Consider the following 21,961-nt stretch of genomic DNA (forward strand, 5'->3'; position numbering starts at 1 on the left):
GTTAGTTTTACCCTGCTGATGATGTGTTGTTGCAAAAGTAATCTCCCTGGGGGAGTGGATGGAATCTGGACTCTGAGATGGCCGCTGGTTGTTTGTACCCTGAGGGCCTATCTGGCTTGCTTCTGGTCTGCTCAGGGGTGAGAGGTCATATTTACATGATCACTGTCAAATTTGCATGATCATGCTGGAGAAGAAGAAGAAGATCGGGGGCAAAATTCAGCCTAATTATCCCACAGTGTGTACCGGCCTTAAGGTCTTCAATATGCTCACAGTAGATTTATTGGTGAGCAGTGGTGTGCAGTCAGGGTCAGCCCTGTCAAAAATGATCTTTACTCAATTACTAAAAGGTCATTCTGAAATGTGAATGCAGTCAATAACTTGATCAGTTTGCAACTTTATCCAGAAAACACTGTCACTATCAGAATTTTATCGCAGTTTCTCTGTGGTCACAAGACGATGGCGCTGACTGTCTCACAGTGCCGGGTAGGACCAGAGTCACTCCTCACCACAATAGCTTGACAAATGTGGGTCTTATGGATGTAACATAGTATATGTATATAATTTTGCACTGTATTTTGACAATAATTGAGATTCTCTATTTTTTTTGGCATGTGTGACGATCAGTTTTTAAATAAGACATCCAGGAGGAGGTCACAGTTGACACAGTTGCTGCTGTTGTATGCCATCTGTGTCATCTGTTGTGTTGCACTTTAAAATTTCAGTATACAAGCAAGACACACAGACACACACACACACACACACACACACACACACACACAGTATTGTATTTCTATCCTTGTGGGGACCATCCATTGACTCCCATTCATGTCTAGCCCCTAACCCTGACCCTTACCCTGACCCTAACCCACACCACAACAAAGCCTAACCCTAAAGAAATGTTTTTGCACTTTTACTTTTTTCAGTAACAACAACATGGTCAAGAAAACACTGTTTCTCCTACTTAGGACCGGAAAAAGGTCCCCACAAGGCACGTCGTTCCACGTTTTGCTATCCTTGTGGGGACATTTGGCCCCGACAAGGATAGAAATACAAGAACACACACACACACACACACACACACACACACACACACACACACACACACACACAATGTTGTGAATTGCATGTATGCACTTGGTTTCTCTGTATGTTGAACTTGAATATATTCTTTTGTTTCTTGTCAGTCGTGATGCTTCTTTATTCCTTTATGTTATTTTATTTTGTGTGTACCTAATAATAATGTTAACCAGAGAACAGAGATAATGTTGACCAGATAATCCTGCTTGTCTAAAATGAGTGTTTCTTGAGTTTTGAAGGTAACAATGACATAATAGTAAAATAACCATGTTTGATTTGTGAAATGGGTTTCAATAAATGAAAAATCTGGTTTGTCTACTATACAAGGAAATTATACTAACTCTAACCCTAGGAAATTATATTGATTGGGTTGAATAGAATTACATTACTAAAAGCGAGGAAAAGACAATTTTAACTGACTAAAAGATTAAAATTTCATCAGTTTTCGTTGATTAAAACCAGATGAAAATAGCCCTGGTTATTCTGACTAAAATAATACTAAAATGCTCCGACTTTTAACCGACTAAAACTTGACGAGACAAAAAAGGATATAAACGTGACTAAAACTAATAAAAACTAAAATGACAATTTGACACAAAGACTAGACTGAAATCAAAACAGGCTGCCAAAAACAACATTACTGTCAAATCAAGCTGTTGGCTGGTTTGCTAATATTTGTCAGAAAGAACGTAATGTGGACATGTTGATGGTAGTATTTCTACATTGTTAAATGTATTTTCTGGTGTGCTCCAGGGCTCTGTTTCGGGCCCAGTCGTGTTCAGTGTTTTACATAAACACACTTGGCAGAAATGTCCCTAATGAAAAATTCCATTTTTATGCTGATGATAGTCATTTACTGTTGCCTCTCCACATTTGTTGAGGCCCTGGGCTCCATGCAGACGGCCTCTAACCTTGTAGAACGTCAGCTTATAGATTTGAAACATGTTTTAAATGTTTTTAAATCAAATTTATGATCTTCTCAAATGGCAGGAAGATACCTGTCTATTAAGTGTATTTGGACCATTTTCTATCAGATCGACGGTCTGGTGGAGCGACTGAATAAAACTTTAAAGTCCATGATTCGTTAGTTCATTCATGAGGATGAACACAATTGGGATAAATGGCTTCACTTGCTTTCAGTGTGGAAGGTTCCCCAGGCCTCAATGGGATTTGAACTTGAACTTTGAACTTTGAACACTTTGAACTTCTGTTTGGCAGGAAATCACGTGGGGTGTTGAACCATAAAATGGTGCAGACTGCAAAGATGGAACAATTATTAATGTAAATCAAAGAGAAACTGGTTAAACTGATTAACTACTTGATCCTGACTACATCAAACTGTTCCACCTTGATCTGTATCAGGTAGACACTGGAAATCAGAGTGTTGATGGAGAGAAGACTAGACACTAACAAGAGAGGACAGCCAAGCTGTCTAGTAGCAAATTTCATGACAAGAATTGATTTCAAATATTTCCACTCTCACCACTCTGGACGGAGAAGCTGCAGAGCATTCTAGAGAAGACTAACCTCCATTTTAAGGTAGAAAGCTGAAGGAATAAGAGTCACATGAGAGAGCCAGATAATTTTACCATGGATAAAATCAGTGAACATGATCTAACACTGATTGCTGATTGGCACAGTGGCTATGAGCAAGGAAAACAAATGAAGAAATCGATAGGGGTAGTGAAAGTGGGACTGGAAGGTGAACTGATGACAGATGGCAGATGCAGGAACCAGCAATAGAACATTGGGTTAAAAAAAAGTGGAAGAATTATTGGGAACTTGGTAAAGGTCACATCCCAACCTGTGAATCATATGAAAACTAATAAAGTCAGCAAAACAAATTGAAGCTGCAAATTAAAAAAAAAAAAAGTAGAAATCTGAAAACCAAAAAAAACAGAAGTAAGATTTTCTAAAAGGAATAATGAATCAGAGTGTTTGAGGAAGATTATGCCGCCATTATTCTAAGTGAACATTTTAAAAATGAAAATAATGCTGACATGTCAAAACAGCAAGATCCCATCAGCACCCCAAAACACACACACACACACACACACACACACACACACACACACACACACACACACACACTCAGTCTTACCTCAGCACACCCCAGCACATGTAGTCGTATCATCACTTACCTCATCTACATAGTGTTTATTGTATATTGCAAAACTATTGGAAGAAAGTCTCATAATATAGTCTTTTGGAAACACAAGGGAAACCCCTTGCATGACGACTGTATCACACTCATGAACAAAATCTCTCTCTGCTCACAATGTAATAGTGCTGATTTAGAGACGCAATCATGGGCACATACGACTTCAGTTGGAGAACTTTTGGTGTTTAGGTGATCAGGTGGTCTTCTTCATGAGCTAACTATCAGGCGGTCAATGAAGGTCAGAGCGAGATGAAACGGTAATCGTGGTTATCGTTCCGCTGGGCTGTAAGCTTGCGGTGCAGGATCAGAACTTTACACTGAAATGAACACGGTTCGAGAAATGCAGAGAAGTGTGCTTCTGTAGTTTGATCATTTTGTTCCAGATATTTTAAGCTTAATGTGTTACTTTATTTCTTTACTTAAAAAAGCAATATTGTAGATGTAACATGTTACAAAGTAACACTTTACAGACATCAAGTACAACAAATTTACAAAGTAATGCATTACAGTAACGATATGTTACTTTGTAATGCGTGACCCTGACACTGCCTGCAGCAGCATGCCCGAGGTGCCCAGCCCATCCACCGATCCAGGCCCCACCGGCGACCCCGCCCCACTGCCAAGGAGCCCCGACTACTGACTTTACTTACTCACTTTATTTTCACAGAATAAAATGTATGTTCTGGTTATAAATGATTTCATAATGTAATAAAGAAGCATGAACAAAAATTGTGAAACAAAAATGTGTATTGTGATTATTACTCAAGTTTGATTACTTTTCTGAAAGTCAGTGTAGTCACTGACAGCTGAGAGAAATCATCAAAATCTGAATGATACTGTTGTAGACCCTCAATGTGCCCACAACAAAGAAAACAAAGACATCTCTTGAAACCAATCTGATACCATAAACTACAACAAAATAGAAATAAATTCATTACATGACTGCTGGCAAATTTCACATGATACACACAATGAAAAAACACTCATAGAAATATTTTTATTTACAGTCTCAATAGGATCACTAGAGGTCATTTAACCATTAAATGAGTAATAAAAATCAACCTCAGAAAATATTAAAAAGTAACAAAACTATAATTACAGATTGTCATTGATGTTTTTCTTATCTACAGTAAAATCAAACCAGATTATATCTCACCATAATCTGAAAACATCCTTTGATTATGCTGGTTCAGATGTTTGAATAAATGTCAACATGTGCATCAACATTAATAGTAACAAGTGTTGAAATTTAAAATTACAATGATCCATAAATCCATTTTACAACAAATGAGTAGCCCTTATTGCATACAGTTCATACAAATCAGATCACACACTCGTGGTTACACTTGTATTTAACTCCTGTTTAATCTGCGCAGAGGAACTTGAGTGCACATCACTTTGAGATGTGTCACAGAATCACACCTCACTGTTTTTTTCAACAGCCTTTTCAAACACTCTCTGAGCATCATCAGCGACTAGGTTGAGAAAAAAATTCAGACTTCTGTAAGTGGAAACACCAGTAAGGCACATTGATACTGGAATCCCAACAAAAAGGAATAATTTGGAGATTTCCTCTGCGACCATGACTGCTGATCCCATTGCAAGTTGGCTCAACAGGTTCAGGATGAGTTCGGGGGTGATCTTAGTTCCTCCCAGTTGTGAAGTCATGACAGAAAGAAGCTCAGAGTATGGCACACCTGAGGAGTCAGCAAGACTCTTCAGTGACTTCTCATCAAGCCTGAACCCGTTCACATATTCCTTGACAACTGTCACCACCAATGCAATATCAACAACGGTAGAAACTCCAGGGATCGGTACAGCAGCTACACCTGAACACAACAAAGCATGATACTTGATTTTTGCTTGGTAAGCATCCTTCTTCTTCTTGATGATCTCCTCACTGATGTTGGGCAGAGCACTCACAAAAGCGTTTCTCTTGTGTGCAGGAAGCTCTCTCTCTAATGTCTGCTGTAACAAAAGGAAATCAAACAGGTGGAGCTTAACGCTGGAGACCAGGAAGACCTGCGGATCCTCAATGCCTTGATCACGAAGAACTGTGTCAAAAAAAAAACAAAAAACAACAACAACAACCAGAAAATCATTTTGTTAGAAAGACTTGAACAGCAAAAACTCTGAAAGACTGTTATGTTGACTCATTATTGTATTTGTCAAGTCATTTTTCAGGTTTGAATACTGTTTAGTACTTTTTTGTAGTTGATTAAGTTCACATGAGAAAGAGACCATCAAATCCATCTGAAATCATGTTTACGTCAATTAACTCTTTGCAGCTCTTTTAATAATGCTGTATCTTCTGTACATGACTAAGTTTTCTTACTTCTAGTCATATTTTCAATATTTACTATTATGTTATGCCTTTCTGTATAATTGTACAGTGTTATTCATATTATTTGTAATTTGTTTCCGTTAAAGACCACATACAAACACAAACACATCCCTACAATATGCCCCATCTATACCAACTTCGGAATAAAGGGTTAACTGTAACCTCATCGCTCCATGACCTATTGAACACAATACACTACACCCATAGTTTAAAAAGTGTATTTACCTTTAATGCAGTTTTCTTTGATGGCTTTGAGAGTCTTCTGTCTGTCAAATTTTTTTTTTCTTCTCTCATTGGCTAAATCAAAGTCGACCTTGGAACGAAGAAAGTAGAACTTTTTCCCCATCCTCTTGATCTCCAGAGCGAGTTTCACGTCATTTTCTTTGAATCGAGCAGCTGAGATGATGATGAAGAAGTCAAACCTCTCAAATCCAACCTTCTCCAAGTATTCATCAGCTGGGAAGTTGGGGGTTCCAACACCAGGGAGATCCCATAATGTGACATTGGGGAGGTTCGGATGAGGATACGCTTTGACCTCTGTGGTGGTTTCAACAACTCCAGTTGGAGCAGCGTCTTCATCGCTGTCGTTTACGTCTCTGAAAGCATTAATGAAGGTGGATTTTCCAGAGCCAGATTCTCCAGTGATGGCGATGTTCAGTGGAGTGTTCTTCTGCTTCTCCAAATACTCATTGATCTTTGCAACTCCTTCAGCAAGACTTTTCTCCATAGCTGTTTTAATGTCCATTTGTTGTTCACTTGTAAAGACGCCCGGTTGTCCTTCCATGGCCGGTTGTCCTTCCATGGTCTCCTAGGAACTGAGAAAAACAGGAATAACCATCATTTTCTTGATAAACAAAGATTTCAAGGTACAGACTCGTCTTGCTATCAAAGAGAAAAAAGTTGAACAGTTGAATGGTTAATTTTACCATGTTCAAATTGTCAAGGCATTGAGAGTCGGTGAATTGGTGTGTGCATGTATACGTGTGTGTGTGTGTGTGTGTGTGTGTGTGTGTGTGTGTGTGTGTGTGTGTGTGTGTATACCATGCATGGTGTGATGGCACTGGAGACGGAATGGAGGGGCCAGGTCCCCCCCCAGATTTTTAAAGACACCAATCCCCCCCCCCCCCCCCCCCCCCTCCCCACACACACACACACATACACACACTTTCCCAATAAAAGGGGACAGACATCGCTCTGCCATTACATTACGCTTCACATCAGTTTGTGCATGTGAGAAGTATAAAGCTTAAACACGTTGACCTTACAGTTCAACCTCATCGACATGGTTTCTTCTGTTTCTTTGAGAAATCTGTCTGATAAAATTCAAAATGAGACTGAATATTACTCACCTGGATTTCCTCCACAGACCAGAAGCTGGAGCAGAAACACTGTCCTGATTGATTGTATCGAGACCCGGAGGACAGAGAATGATTGGGGAAGAAAGGGGCTGATCTTTATACCAGTCAGTGAGAAGGAGGAGACTTTACGGTAAAGCCAAATTATCATAGAGAAACAGAAAGTGAAAAGCTCATCACTGTCTGATATAAAGATCACTTCTTTTTTTTTTAATATTCTTGTGACCGGCGTGTTTCAAGGCAGACTTAGTTATAATGGGAAATGCAATTACAAATAAAGCTGTAAACAGCCTCCTCCATCAGGACCCCGTGACCTGTTGAACTGCGACTGAGACGTGGGTAGTCGTACATTTTTGAGGTGTCAGAGGCGTAGCGGAAAAGCTGAATGAAAAGAAGAGAGAGAAACACTCCTCTCTTCAGTCACTGACTGGTCAGTTTGATTGACAGCTGCTCTCAGCTGATTAACTGCAGTCTATGTCCAAACATGGTCATAAGAGTCTCATGATCCTAAATTGAGACACAGCAGAAAAACATATCTCTTTTGGGGAAAACTGCTCACCGATCAATTAATTTTGGCCAAATGTGAGGAAGACTTTTGGAAGGAGGTCTGTGGAAGGACCTTCTGTCGGGTCACATGTGATTTCAGATTTCAGTTTATTCATTTGTCCCTTGCAAGGCGATTCAGTTTGCAGTACCTTCACATTCATACATAACATGAATATATAAGACAACATAAAAAGCATTACAGACCTCGGTGCATAGTTAGCTCCAGTACAAATAAGAAACAGATCAGCAAGGTGGGCCCATCAAACCAAGCTGTGTGAAGCATTCCAGACCGGTAAGTAAAAAATGACAGACTACTGTCAGCAAATATACAGTAGTTGCATAGTAAAAGCACAGAAATCAGTAAATGTGCTATTACTTCCTCTTCTCCTCGGCGTTTAAAGCGTGGATGGAGAGAGGCACAAAGGAAAATTTATATCTGATTTTAGTAGCTAGAGGGACAGTGAAGCGGAGGCCAGAGGGAAGGAGCTTATACTCCTGATGCAGAAGGTGGGTTTCGTTTCTGCGAATGTTATTGGCTTTCTTAAGCAGTTGAATTTTATAAATTTCCTCCAGGCTACTGAACTTCACCCCAGCTGCTTTGGAGGCAATGTACACAATTTTCCCTAAGGAGTTTTTGTCCTTGACAGCAAGGTGACCGTACCAACACAGGATACAAAAGGAAATAACAGACTCGATAAAGGCACAGTAAAACATTTTTATCAGCCTTCTGTCTACCTGGAATTTGGCGAGCTTCCTCAGACAAAATAGGCGCTGCTGACCCTTTTTACAGAGCATGTCACAGTTCTCATCAAATTTGAGCGAGTTATCTATTATAGTGCCCAGATATTTGTAACTGCTCACCAGTTCAACTCCCTGACTGTGAACGACACTGTGATGAGGAACCCGAGTCGCACGTCTGAAGTCAATACAGACTTCCTTTGTTTTAGGAACGTTGATCTGTAAAAAGAATTCATCGCACCAGGATACAAAATCATCAAGTACCTGGCCGTGACTAACCTCATCATGGAGCAGGCTGACTATAACAGAGTCGTCTGCGTACTTTAAAATGAATCTGTTTGTGTGAGTACTACAACAGTCATTAGTATACAAAATGTAAAGAAGTGCAGACAGAACACAGCCTTGAGGTGAACCGGTTGAGGATGCTGGAAGGCTGGACAATGTTCTATTCACTCTTACTTGTTGTGATCTATTTGAGGAAGTCAAGAATCTAGCCCACAAGACACGCATCCAGATCAAACAGGTCTATGAGTTTCTCTACTAGGATATGAGGCTGGATCGTGTTGAAAGCTGATGAAAAATAAAAAAAAAAAGCAATCTGACATCATTTTTGCTGCCCTCAAGATGCTTGTATACAAGATTAAAGTGGACCTATTATGCTATTTTTCAGTCATGTCATATAGGTCACGGATGCCCAAAAACATAGTATATAAGTTTGTTTGCCCCAAATTCGTCCTATGTTCGGAGTTTGAGCGGTCTTAAAAGTGGCTCTGAGGAGTCTTCTTCAGAACAGCCTGTTTTTGACAGCCTACTTTCCATGATGAACTTGAACGCATCTGGCCACGCCCACCTCCTAAATTTACTGTCGTTGAGAGAGCACCTTACAGGAAAATACACCGGAAGTTTCAAAATAAAACACAATGCACGACCTCACGGATGTAAAGTTTTTCTGTATGTTGTTATTACGCCGCCTCGGGAGGCACGAGAATCAGCTGAACAGGGTCCCAGACAGTAGCAAACGCGGAAATTACTGTTTTTATATAGAATGAACCATACAAAAGTAACTATTGGTTATAGAAAAGCACTCATTTGAGATCAAAACATAAACCATGTACTCATCCTTGCTGGAAGTACTATAAATTACAGATCAATGTGGCTGGACGAGCAGAGCGACCTTGCAGAAGCGAAATGAGGTGTGTTTTTTTATTTTCTGTATATAACATGTGTTGTTCGTGTGATATCGAGAGCACGACGGCCTCTCAGAGGAGCAGCCCTCTTCATCCGGATGGCGCTGCCGGTGTGCGTTGCCCCGCGCGCAGTGCGCCTCCACTGGGCACCGGAGCTTCGCAGCCTCCCGGCGAGGAGAGGCATCCAGGAGCGGCCCAGCAGCCGCGCGCGAGCAGTGCGTCTCCGCCGGCTTCGGGACCTCCAGAGCTTCCAGCAGCTCCGGGCCGTTTACCCAATCGGCCCCAACTCGGCCCCTGGAAGTCAGGCACCCAGGCGCCGTGACAGCCGAGGCCAAGCCAAAGTGCCTCTCTGCTGGGGAGAGGAGCTCCGCAACGTTCCCATCCGAGCTAATTGTGGCTAAGTTAGCGAAAACTGTCAGCTGACCCACCTGAAGACGGTGGATGAGCTGACTTTATGAAAACACTGGCGATGGATGAAAAAATACAGCCGAAATGAGCGACCTATCTGGGGGCCGGCCAAAGGCTGGATCCTCTTCCGGGGGGGAGTGGCGTTCCTCTTGTTGATGTCGACAAGAGGAAGATTTCAGAATTGCGTGTTTGAGTGTATATTTCCTTAAAAGTGGAGTGCACAATTGAGGGAGGTGACTGAATTTTTTCACTTCTGGGGGATCATACAGAGGCTCTGGGAGGCAATATGACTGTAAAGACACCTTTTTAATATTAATTTTTCATAATATGACTCCTTTAAAGGTGCATTAAGGAGTTTTACAACCTTAAAAATATTTATTTTCCACCATAAATATGTTACACATTTTTAATGGTGTGTACAATGTGCCCTGACATATTCATTAGAAGTACCTCTAACAGCGCTAAATTGTCACTTGAAAGTTGCAGTGCCGGTCCGGCACCAGCATTTTTTGGGGGAGAATTTGAAAGGAATGACGTAATGCGCGCTCCGGCTGGATAGGTTTCGATTTGTCCGCCATAACTCCGCCAGACGCTTAGTGAGCAACAACTGAGCAGGATCTTCCAGAAAGTAAGAAAAGACTGGCTTCTAGCACTGCCACAACTCCAGCACAGACTCCACCAGGTAAAAGAAACTTAAATCTTACTTGAGCGCTACTAAATGAGTGAAGACGGAGTCCCCCTCTCCCGTGCACGCGAGCCACAAGCACGAGTTTTTCACTGAGCTGCATTACGCCCAAGGCCTGCAGGGGGCGCTGTTTCGCATAAAACATGCGAACTCCTTAAGGCACCTTTAAGTAAAGTAGCTGTGGCATCTTGAACACCTCTATTGTTTCTATAATCGGATTGGAGGGGCTCTAGTAGGTGCTCGGTTTTTGCTAGTATCTCCGTTTTAACTAACTTCTCAAACTGTTTCATCACTGTGGAGGTCAGTGCCACCAGCCGAAAATCATTCAGTGTGCTGGGATTTTTTGTTTTAGCAACAGGTACCATAATAGACTTTTTCCATAGAGATGGCACAGTCTGAAGATAGAGAGACATGTTAAAGATATAGTTGAAAATACGACCAAGCGGTTCAGTGCAAGTTTTTAACAGGCGACAGCTTATATGTGCTCGGTTTGTTGATAAGAGTGAAGGTTTAGCCACAACCAAATTGATGCAAAAATCTTATTTTGAAAGGCAAATTGCAGATTTCCTGTTGGATTTAGTTCAGGGGTGTCAGTATGTGATTTTTTGGTCTTGATGGGATGAATGGGTGAGCAGCTGATTGATCCCTTGATTTTATTCCTACTGGACGTGGCAGCCATTTAGTGTATCTAGGTGGCGCTAGAGAGCACATCCTGGCAGTTAAGGAGGTTATTTCTTCCATTTTCAAATTTTTTTGTCCATTTATGATATGTGTGCCAAATTTGGTGAGTTTTGGAGCATGTTTAGGGGTCAAATTTGGGTTTATTTGGGTGTCAGTAAAATAAAAAATAAAAAACAAAGAAACACTGCATTGTTGATGCAAGGAGATCATCAAGAAGAAGAAGGATGCTTACCAAACACAAATCAAATATTACGCTGCTGTATCCTTTCATGGAGCAGCTGTACCGATCCCTGGACTTTCTGTCGCTGTTGATGTGGTCTTGGTGAAGAAAGTTGTCAAGGAATATGTGAACGGGTTCGTGCTTGATGAGAAGTCACTGAAGAGGCTTGCTGACTCCTCAGGTGTACCGTACTCCATTCTTGTTGCTGTCATGACTTCACAACCAGGAGCAACAACAATCACCCCTCAACTCATCCAGAATCTGTTGAACCAACTTGCAATGGGATCAGCAATAATGGCTGCAGAAGAAATATCCAGATTCTTTCTTTTTATTGGAATTCCATTATCAATGTGCCTCTCTGGTTATTCCACCTGCAGAATTCTGATTTTTTTGCTTGGCCTGGTTGCTGATGATGCTCAGAGACTCTCTGAAAAGGCTGTTAAAAAAAACCCAGTGAAGTTTGATTCTGTGACACATCTCAAAGTGGTGTCAATATATGATTGTAACTCAAGAGTGTGATCTGATTATCTACTGTCTGATACTTATTTCCAAATAGGAACGACTGATTAACAAGGAACATAAATAACTGTATCCATAGGGGCAGCGACAGTGGGACTGGAAGGTGAACTGATGACAGAAATGGCAGAAGCAGGACTGGCAACAGAAAATGTTGTTCCATGGAGAAAACAATTACAAGAAGAAGGATGGGAGGGAACATGGGAAGGGTTACGTCCCAACCTGTGATTGTTCATATGAACCTCCGCCTACAGCACACACGCATGCGCGCGCGCACACGCACAGACACACACACACACACACACACACACACACACACACACACACACAGAGGGTGGATGCCTCCCTGAGCAGCACTGCACAGAAGGAGCAAGCCCAACAGGAACAAACAGCTTCCCTTTATCAACACAGACTCCTGCAATGTAACAAACAAGTTTTGCACCAGCTCACAAACTGACCTTGGACACAGTAACATTTTTAAGATCAAACGAATTTAGATTTTGATGTTTGCAATCTAATTTATGACTTTAAAGAAGTCTGACTTCACGTGACTGACGACAGTGTGACAGTCTGACCAGATGAACACAGACTCAGTAACTGACTCAAGACTCAGCGTGCCTGTACAAAGCCTCCGACTGACAGAAGACAATGACTGAGAGACCTGGACAGTGACTGTGAGGACGATGACGGACAAGTCTCAAAGGAGGTATGATAAACTGTGGTGTAGGTTGGGTTGTGGTATTGTTACGACCCAGGGTCGGTGGGAGGTCACGGGGAGTGCCGGCTGCGGGCTCTGGACTTCCTGATGACCTCCTCCTGCGGCGCTCCGTTCCCGCTTGTCGGCTGCAGGCTCCTGATGGCGTCCACTGTTCACCTTTTGGTTATGTTAGCGGATCTTTTGTTTGCTGTACTTTATTAAACTTTCCTTTTACGCACGTTACCCGGTCTCTGTCTCCCTCGTTTTGTTGCGGCTTTGAGCCGGCCGTAACAGTATCTAATCAGGCCTGTTGGTTATCACAATCCTGGTAGTCTGACCCAATTTGTGGCGAGAGGCCCAAACGTTTAATAACCTCCATCCAAGAATGATGAACGGAAAAAAATATAATGCACTTGACAACATTTGAATAATGTAGCTACTTTAGATCCTCGTCTATGATGTCTTATAAGAACAGAATGGCATTGGATTCTGTATTGATTGTAAAAGGTGGTGGCTGCAGGATGACTGGAACAGTCTGTTGCATATCTATCCTAAACTACGTGGCTCCTGACAAGTCTCTCACAAAGGCCTTGAAGTAGGGAACTTCAGGCCGGTGTCTTGCACGTTTAGTTTTCTCCCTGCTGCAGCACACCTGATTGCATTGAGGCTCCTTACTGGGCTTTAAACTCCGGCCCTCCAGGACCGGAGTCGAGCATCCCTGCAGGGTCTACGCATGATGTCAGAGGAATTGGCCCAACACTCTGGTATTAATAATTCTCTTACAGAAGAGAGAGAAAATGTTGTCATCAGATTTATGTTTGATGGGTTGATATGTTCCATGCGTTGATTTGGCTCTAACCAAAAGAGACACTGAAACCAGCACCTTACCAAATGACCAAAATGACCCCACTGGTGTCTCCTCTGAGCCCGGAGGTTTTGATGCTGAAGAAGATGATGAGGTAGACCAGAAAAATGAAAATCTATGGATTTTATACTTAGCAGCCTTATATTTTGTCTTTTTTTTTTTTTTTTTTTACACTGATTACACAATCTGGACAAACTGCTGGCCACTATGGACGATGCCAGTCACCAAGGTTGTTGAGGTAAAATGCAAAACTAGTGTATAATTCAAATCACCAGGTAATTTAATTTGTTTATTATGTTTCATTTATTCCATGATGACAGGTGAGGCTCTGCTGCCCTTGCCTCACCTGACTGCACATCACTGAGGCGGCTGTTCAAACAATAAGACTGAGAGCCAGAGGATAATCTGTTTCAGAACAAACAGACAATGAGGGGCCTTTCACTTTCTGTTTCTCTTTGAGAATTTGGTTTTCCAGTAAAGCCTCCTCCTCCTCAAAGTCTGATGTAAAGATCACCTCCGTTTCTGCCCCAATTATTCTGTCCTCCAGGTCTCCATCTAACTGTGGAAACGGTCAGTCAGGACGTGTCTGCTCCAGCTTCTGGTCCGTGGAGGGAGTCCAGGTGAGTACTATTTAAACTCAATTTGAATTTATGTAGCAGATTTAACCATGCAATGAGGGAGAACTTGAAGGTCAGTATGTCAAGTCAAGTTTCATAACTTGTCACACACAAAAACTTGTATAGCAGTGAAATATGACAACTGTCCACCAGGCAGGACAACACAATGTCAAACAGCAGAAAGTAAATACTAAAGGAAGACATAGCAATATAAAAGCACAGTCTGTTTTATACACAAGAATCATATTTTCTTTACCTGTGTGTGTGTGTGTGTGTGTACTTGTATTTCTATCCTTGTGGGGGCCAAATGTCCCCGCAAGGATAGGAAAACCTGGAAAGATGTGCCTTGTGGGGACATTTTTCCGGTCCTAATGAGGAGAAACAGTGTTTTCTTGACCATGTTGTTGTTACTGAAAAAAGTAAAAGTGCAAAAACATTTCTTTAGGGTTAGGCTTTGTTTTGGTGTGGGTTAGGGTTAGTGTCAGGGTTAGGGGCTAGACATGAATGGGAGTCCGTGGAAGGTCCCCACAAGGATAGAAATACAAGACTGTGTGTGTGTGTGTGTGAGTGTGTGTGTGTTTCCTGTTACAGACTGGTGACTTATCAGCTGCCATCAGTTCTTCCTCAACAGTTCTTTGGAATAGACTGATTCAGCTTGAATAACCCAAATCCCACCAGTAGCATCAAAATATGACTCGTTTTTAAGTTACAGTACTTTATTGACACGTTTTTCAAAATATGAACAAAAATAAAACAAACTATGGTCATCTGTGATTAAACATCTGGAAATTAGAAGGAAGTTGTTGGCAGGAAGGAAAGAAGGAAGGCTGAAAATGGTCTGGAAATCCAAACATTAAATATCACAATCTGTAATTCACTACCACTGTTTCTTATGATATTTCGGTTTGAGGATATGTCAAACTGATGAAAACAAAACTGTATATCCGACATCTTGTCCGACATCTTTCAATAGTCTCATTTTTATTTGGTAAAACAAGGTTCCTGCTTCCATCATCCTGGGTGTGTGGGTGAATTTCAGGAGATTAAATATCCTTAGCTGAGGGTCAGAATGTCTTGGCTGCACAATCTATGAAGATTACACAACTTCAGTTGGATAAAATATCTTTAGTTTAGAGTCACAATGTCCTGATGACACTCATCGAAGATTACACCACTTCACTTCAGAAACATTTTTTTCTAACATCTCCCATTTTTACTAATAAAGATGAAATGCAAAATTAAAGCAGACAGAGAAGGTAACAATGGTGAACTAATAAACATGTGTAATTATGTCTCTCTGTTGATTATTTCTTCATTGTGAAGCAGCAGCGCCATCTCGACACAGGAAAAATGGAAAAATGAAAACAACCAAGCCATCAGAGTTACGAGAGCAAAAAACCTGTTGGAGTAAATTCTCCTGATTTTGGGTGGAGGTGGGGGGCGGGTACGCTGACCACCTGAAATCCAACACCTCTGCTATTTTTCAAGATGGATCCCATAATCAACCACAAAACTTTTTTTTGCAGTAAGACTTGTCCAGTATGGATGATTCTGATACCAAATCATTGATTTCAGATCACGAAGGATCTGAATTTGAACTTCTGAATAACTGAGAACACTCCATTTATCTAATTTCATGCTTTGGATTAAAATGATTGTAGTACAGGTGACTGAGGTGCTATAATCCAAGAGGAAATCAGAGAACACTCCAAGAAAGCCTCCCCTGGTTGATTGGTGTCTTTCCCTCAGAGAAGGTGACAGTGACACTGGTTGAACAGCAGGAGGATGCAGGTGATGAGCTGATACCAATGATAGACATGCGGTGGGGGGATGTCCATTCCTTTGGAAGACACATGAAGACTGACGATAATTATAGTTCTGCGATCGTAGAGCAGAAGAGAATTGACTTGCAAAATAACAAGTGAAGTGACACAAACAAAATAAATACACACCGCATTTTCAGGGGCAGACAGCAGGTCACACACACCGACACCTTCTTGCCAGCCAAACAATACAATTACAAACCAACATACGATAACTGAGAATCAATACATGTCATATATTTTAACTTTCAGTCTCTTTGCTATTCAAGACTTTCTAACAAAATGATTTTCTGTTTCTTAAACACAGGTCTTCATGATCAAGGCCTCGAGGCTCCACAGGTCTTCCTGGTGTCCAGCTATGAGCTCCACGACTTTGATTTCCATGTGTTACAGGAGACATTAGAGAGAGAGCTTCCCCAACACAAGAGGCATGCTTTTGTGTGTGCTCTGCCCAATATCAGCAAGGAGATCATCAAGAAGAAGAAGGATGCTTACCAAGCACAAATCAAGTATCATGCTTTGTTATCTTCTGGTGTAGCAGCTGCACTGGTCCCTGGATTTTCTGTTGCTGTTGATCTGGCCTTGGTGGCAGGTGTTGTCACGCATTATGTGTTCGGGTTTGGGCTTAATGAGAAGTCACTAAAGAGGCTTTCTGTCTCCTCAGGTGTACCATACTCTGAGCTTGTTTCTGTCATGATGTCGAAACTGGGAGCAACAACAATCACCCCTCAACTCATCCTGAAGCTGTTGGGCCAAATTCCAAGAGTATTAGCATTAATAGCTGCAGAGGAAGTATCCAGATTCTTTGTTGTCATTGGGGCTCCAGTATCAATGATCCTCTCTGGTGTTTCCACTTACAGAATTCTGAAGTTTTTCCTTGACCTGGTTGCTGATGATGCCCAGAGAGTGTTTGAAAAGGCTGTTAGAAAAACCACTGAAGTGTGATTCTGTAGCACATCTCAAAGTGGTGTGCACTCAAGTTCCTTTGGGCAGATTAAATAGGAGTAAAATATAGGTGTTATTGTATTGCACTTTGAAAATCATGATTAATCACATTATTTTCATAGTTGATCACGATCAATCGCGCTTCGAATTGCATTGTTTTATATTCTGTTGTTTTGCATTCAAGGGCAGTTTTCAGCCCACAATGTAAAACACTGGTCAGTTCAGACAATTATTTATGAAGCTGAATTAATGTAATTATGGAAGTTTTAGCATTGCAACTTCCTGTAGCGACTGATTTCTTACTAGCGTGTGATTGGGAATAAATCGCAGAGAAAGAATTTCCTTTTTGAGCTTGTGCAGATTAACTTACCATAATACAATGTCTGAGTTAAAAATACAGTTTTCAAACTGAAAAAAAGCCCTTTACTTAATGATGTAATTCATCTGATGAAAACAAATAATCTTTAGTCATGTTTACATTTATTCATCATGATTAATGCAATTAAGTCTCACAGCCCTATTTACAACTAATGTTGACGCACATGAAGACTTGTTGAAACATCTGAACCAGCATAATGAACAGATGTCTTCAGATTGTGGTGTGATATAATGTAGTGGGATTATAGATTAAAACAATATAAATGACAATCTAGACTTATAATTGTTACTTTTGTTTGAGTCTTTCCTGAGGTCGATTTGTGTTCCTGGGTCATAATGATATGTGTGTATTAATAAAGTCTTCACTGACCTCTAGTGGTCATATTGAGAATGTACAACCAGATACAATTCAGATTTCAACTGTTGCTTTTTCTTTGTTGTCTGTATCCAGTTGTTTGTAAGCAGTCATGAAACAAAGTTTGATTTTTGTTTTCATGTATATTTATATATATATATATTATGTATATTGATGTAAATTTTGCTTTTTTGCATCTTCAGATTGATTATTATTGTTCATTGCTTTCACATGGGCACAGTGAGGATCTACAACAGTATCATTCAGATTTTAAAGATTTCTTTCTTTTGGTAACCGTTCTGCATAGGACTACAGTGTGTTATTTCAGATATTCTCATTGAAATATATTTGTTCATAACTTCACTAAGCAATACTTGTACTTTATGCATGTGAATTGAAATGTTCACGTGAGCTGTGTGTGTGTGTGTGTGTGTGTGTGTGTGTGTGTGTGTGTGTGTGTGTGTGTGTGTGTGTGTTTCCTCTAAAGCAGAGGTGTCAAAATCATTGTAGGTCAGGGGGCACATGGACAAAAATCTTTTCTCAAGTGGGCCAGAAGACTGGTAAAATCATGACATAATAACTTTAAAATAAGCACAACTTCAACTTGTTTTCTTTTTTTATTCATTTATTTTATTTTATTTTATTTATTTCAACAGGAAAATATTAAAACAAAATCTGACCTGACTCAGCAAATGCTGGTTTTCAGCAGGTTCCTGCTCTGCAGCAACACAAAAGACAAACAGACAGACACACAACAACAGCACAGCAAACAGTCAGACATACAAATGGGGGAGGTCACACTGGAGTGGGCCTGTGGCCCCCGTCACTAGTGATCACAGCGATGACCATCTGCCAAATGCTTTATTAGAGTTTTTTTAAATAGCCCAGGTGTTTGAATGGTTCTTATATTCAGCGGAATCCCATTCCAGGCCCTGGTGAGCTCAGAAAAAAGGATCTTTGCCCATAATTATTTCTGTAGTATGTAGGAGGTTGTTCGCAGCAGATCTCGTCAAACGCCTGAGCTAAGTCTTGGAACCAGAGACGACAATGAGCCCGATGGGCAATTGTTCACAAGGTGGAAGTAGAACTTGATCCCATGGCTCAGGATGTGGTCCTGAAAGGTCAGTGATAGAGCCGTGCAGTGGTGGGTCCAGCCAGGAAGCCTGTTTTCCTTTAGTCCAAAAGAGTGAAAAGAATATTCTGAAAATGCACATATCACAATCATCTTCACAAAACACCTAAACTTCAAAATTTTGAGGATAAAATTGGTGTAATTTTAAGAACAAAAAGCCTCAAAGATCACAAATTAGACTTCGTCTCAGTTTATCTACAAAGTCATTAAACTTGAAGTAACAGCATATCTGGGACTGAACAAAGTACAAAAAAAATTAAACTCTTCTCGGGATCAAGCAGCTCATTTGTCACTTCCATTTTAATCCTGTGTTAACTCAAGAAACCACACTGACTGAGGCAGAGACCATTCAACAGGGTTGAGTTACTCCCTGTCTTGTCCGCTGCACGATAAACTAGCTGTGCTCTGCAAGAACAACTTTAAAAAACCAAACTCGTGAACTGAAGTGACTGGCAGTTTTACATTAAATCATACACTTTTTCCATTTCCACAGAAGACAATCACGTTCACAGAACTACATATGCTATCTATCAAGTTGCAGTGTCTTGAGCAGCAGTGGTTACCCTTTATTTATTTCACTCCTGAAACCTGGCATCTTTTACCTTTCAATGCTAATGTTCAATGTTATCATACTGGAGTTTTGTCCAATCATGAAATGCTCAAAGAATGTAGTTTTATTGTGATGACTGAGTCCAGACAGTGTTTCTGACCTGAGACTGAAGAGTGTCTAGAAAATCCCCTGTCAGTGATGAACCGGTGACCTGTCCACTGTGCACCATGACTTTGACCACTTTAACTGGGATTGGAGCTGCAAAACCCTGATTGGAAGTAGCATCGATGATGGATGGCGGAACTTGAAAGGGAAAATGACCTGACAAAAACAATTATGAGTCAGCATAACAGAGAATTAATACATTTTAAATTCTAAATGGTCAGTCTCTTAGTGTTTTTGCTGTTAAAGCCTTTCAAACAAGATTTTCTGTTTCTTTGACACAGGTCTTCGTGATCAAGGCATTGAGGATCCACAGGTCTTCCTGGTGTCCAGCTTTGAGTGCCACGACTTTGATTTCCATGTGTTACAGGAGACATTAGAGAGAGAGCTTCCTGAACACAAGAGGAACGCTTTTCTCTACGCTCTGCCTAATATCAGCAAGGAGATCATCAAGAAGAAGGATGCTTACCAAGCACAAATCAAGTATTATGCTGGATCTGGTCTTGGTGAAGAAAGATGTCAAGGAATATGTGATCGGGTTCGGGCTTGATGAGAAATCATTGAGGAGGCTTGCTGACTCCTCAGGTGTACCGTACTCTAACTGGGAGCAACAACAATCACCCCTCAACTCATCCAGAACCTGTTGAGCCAACTTGCAATGGGATCAGCAATAATGGCGGCACAGGAAATATCCAGATTCTTTCTTGTTATTGGGATTCCATTATCAATGTGCCTCTCTGGTTATTCCACTTACAGAATTCTGAATTTTTTGCTCGACCTGGTTGCTGATGATGCTCAGAGACTCTTTGAAAAACCAGTGAAGTATGATTCTGTGACACATCTCAAAGTGGTGTACAGTCAATATATGAATGTAACACATGAGTGTGATCTGATTATCTACATGAACTGTATGAAATGATAAGGGCTACTCATTTATTGCAACAATGATTTATGAATTAGTGTAACGTTACTTTTCAACACTTTTTACCGCAAATGTTGAAGCACTTGATGATAATCATTGAAATACCTGAACCAGCAAAATCAACAGATTTTTTTTCAGATTATGGTGTGATGTACTGTGGAGGGATTATAGATTAAACAAAATAAATGACAATCATGATTGTGTCAGTTATGTTTGAGTCTTTCCTGAGGTTGTTACTGGTGTTATGTGTCTTCACTGACCTCTAGTGATCATATCGAGAATGTACAACCAGATATTTCAATTATTCCTTTTTTCTATCTTGTCTGTATCAAGTTGAAATTTGTAAGCAGTCATGTAACAAATTTAGATTTTTCTTTTGTTGTTAGTCTGGTTCCAAAACTTGTTTACTTGGGTCTTCAGATTGATTGATATTGTTTGCTTCTTTCATGTAGGCACATTGAGGATCCACAACAGTAATCATGATGATTTCTCCCAGTTGCTAATGAATACTTTAGCTTTCAAAAAGGCCTTTACTCTACTAATAAAATGAAGCAACAATAATGCACATTTTTGATTTACATTGTTTTGTGTATTCGGTCTTACTACAATATAAATTATTTGTAACAAAGACACTCATCATTATACATAATATAAATAGGTGCCTGAATAACAATTACCGATTGATAAACCGAGGAAGAAAGACAAATTTTTCACACACTGGGGGGAGGTTCCTATATTCAAAGAGATATTATTGTCCTGAGGACACCCGGTCTGTTGCACGTTGACACTTTGAGTACAGTTCTGTCTGGGACATCCAGTGATGACAGAGAAACAATAATAGGATCCATCAACTGGCTATAAGACACTGAGTCTGAGACTGTTCTCACAGAGGACATTGAGAGAAAACAAAGAAAAGGAGGAGAAAATGCCTCATTCACATCCAGAGACCTAATTGACTTCCTGGTAGTGGTGGACTTTCCCGACCGTTTAGGCCCCTCATTCCTTGACCTTCCCTCACTGTGGTTTGCTGACTGACCCCTTGGATTTTAGGTTCTGACCTCCTCTGGATTATGACACTCCCTGGAAGGCTGGCTGCCACTTCAGTCAATATCAGACTGGTGTGTGTGGTAACAGGTTCCTGTATTTAAACTAGGACAAAAATACATAAAAATTAAATACTTTAGGAGGACAGACAAGCTAACTATAAAGAACAGGAAAAAAAATATACATTCATATTTTATATTTTATATTGTATTATATTGAGATATTAAATGTATTCACTATTTTTAAAGGGCAAATATTTAAAAAAAACCAAACACCTAATATTTAATAGTAAAGATCTAAATATTGCTAAATTTCATTTCTGTGAATTATTTACTGGTTGATTATGCCTAAAATGGAGCAGACTGCAAAGCTGGAACAAATATGAATGAAAATCAAACGAAGTAGTTGAACTGATTTGATTCTGACTACACCAAACTGTTCCACCTCCATGTAAGGAAATATGAAGACTTTGTCAATGCTTCTCTATATAAGAAAGACACTGGGATAAAAAAAAAAAAGGAGAGTGGTGATTTATCACAGTGCAAGACTTCAC

General features: G+C 40.5%; 2 protein-coding genes across 2 annotated transcripts; one reads left to right on the forward strand and one right to left on the reverse strand.

The window, feature by feature from the left end:
* Positions 1-3,908: 3,908 nt before the first annotated feature.
* LOC115407083 (interferon-inducible GTPase 5-like) lies at positions 3,909-7,000 on the reverse strand. The gene is made up of 3 exons (XM_030117444.1): positions 6,932-7,000; positions 5,808-6,397; positions 3,909-5,292 (listed from the first exon to the last, which is right to left on the reverse strand). The coding sequence occupies exons 2-3, from the start codon at positions 6,382-6,384 to the stop codon at positions 4,655-4,657; spliced, it is 1,215 nt and encodes a 404-aa protein (XP_029973304.1). The 5' UTR covers positions 6,385-6,397; positions 6,932-7,000; the 3' UTR covers positions 3,909-4,654.
* A 6,515-nt stretch (positions 7,001-13,515) lies between these two features.
* On the forward strand, positions 13,516-16,981 carry LOC115407152 (interferon-inducible GTPase 5-like). The gene is made up of 3 exons (XM_030117514.1): positions 13,516-13,574; positions 13,956-14,050; positions 16,228-16,981. Exons 1-3 carry the CDS (start codon positions 13,516-13,518, stop codon positions 16,863-16,865), a joined length of 792 nt encoding a protein of 263 aa, XP_029973374.1. The 3' UTR covers positions 16,866-16,981.
* The last annotated feature ends 4,980 nt before the right edge of the window (positions 16,982-21,961 follow it).

The sequence above is a fragment of the Salarias fasciatus genome, chromosome 19 (genome assembly GCF_902148845.1).
Source record: "Salarias fasciatus chromosome 19, fSalaFa1.1, whole genome shotgun sequence".
Taxonomy (NCBI): domain Eukaryota; kingdom Metazoa; phylum Chordata; class Actinopteri; order Blenniiformes; family Blenniidae; genus Salarias; species Salarias fasciatus.

Bases quoted from the DNA above. Each gene is read 5' to 3' on its own strand.
- LOC115407083 (XM_030117444.1), bottom strand. From the start codon at position 6,384: ATGGAAGGACAACCGGCCATGGAAGGACAACCGGGCGTCTTTACAAGT. The intron at 5,293-5,807 runs GTAAATACACTT...TTTTTGACACAG, and splicing joins CAAAGAAAACTGCATTAAAG to TTCTTCGTGATCAAGGCATT.
- LOC115407152 (XM_030117514.1), top strand. From the start codon at position 13,516: ATGACCCCACTGGTGTCTCCTCTGAGCCCGGAGGTTTTGATGCTGAAG. The intron at 13,575-13,955 runs GTAGACCAGAAA...TTGGTTTTCCAG, and splicing joins ATGCTGAAGAAGATGATGAG to TAAAGCCTCCTCCTCCTCAA. The intron at 14,051-16,227 runs GTCAGTCAGGAC...TCTTAAACACAG, and splicing joins TCCATCTAACTGTGGAAACG to GTCTTCATGATCAAGGCCTC.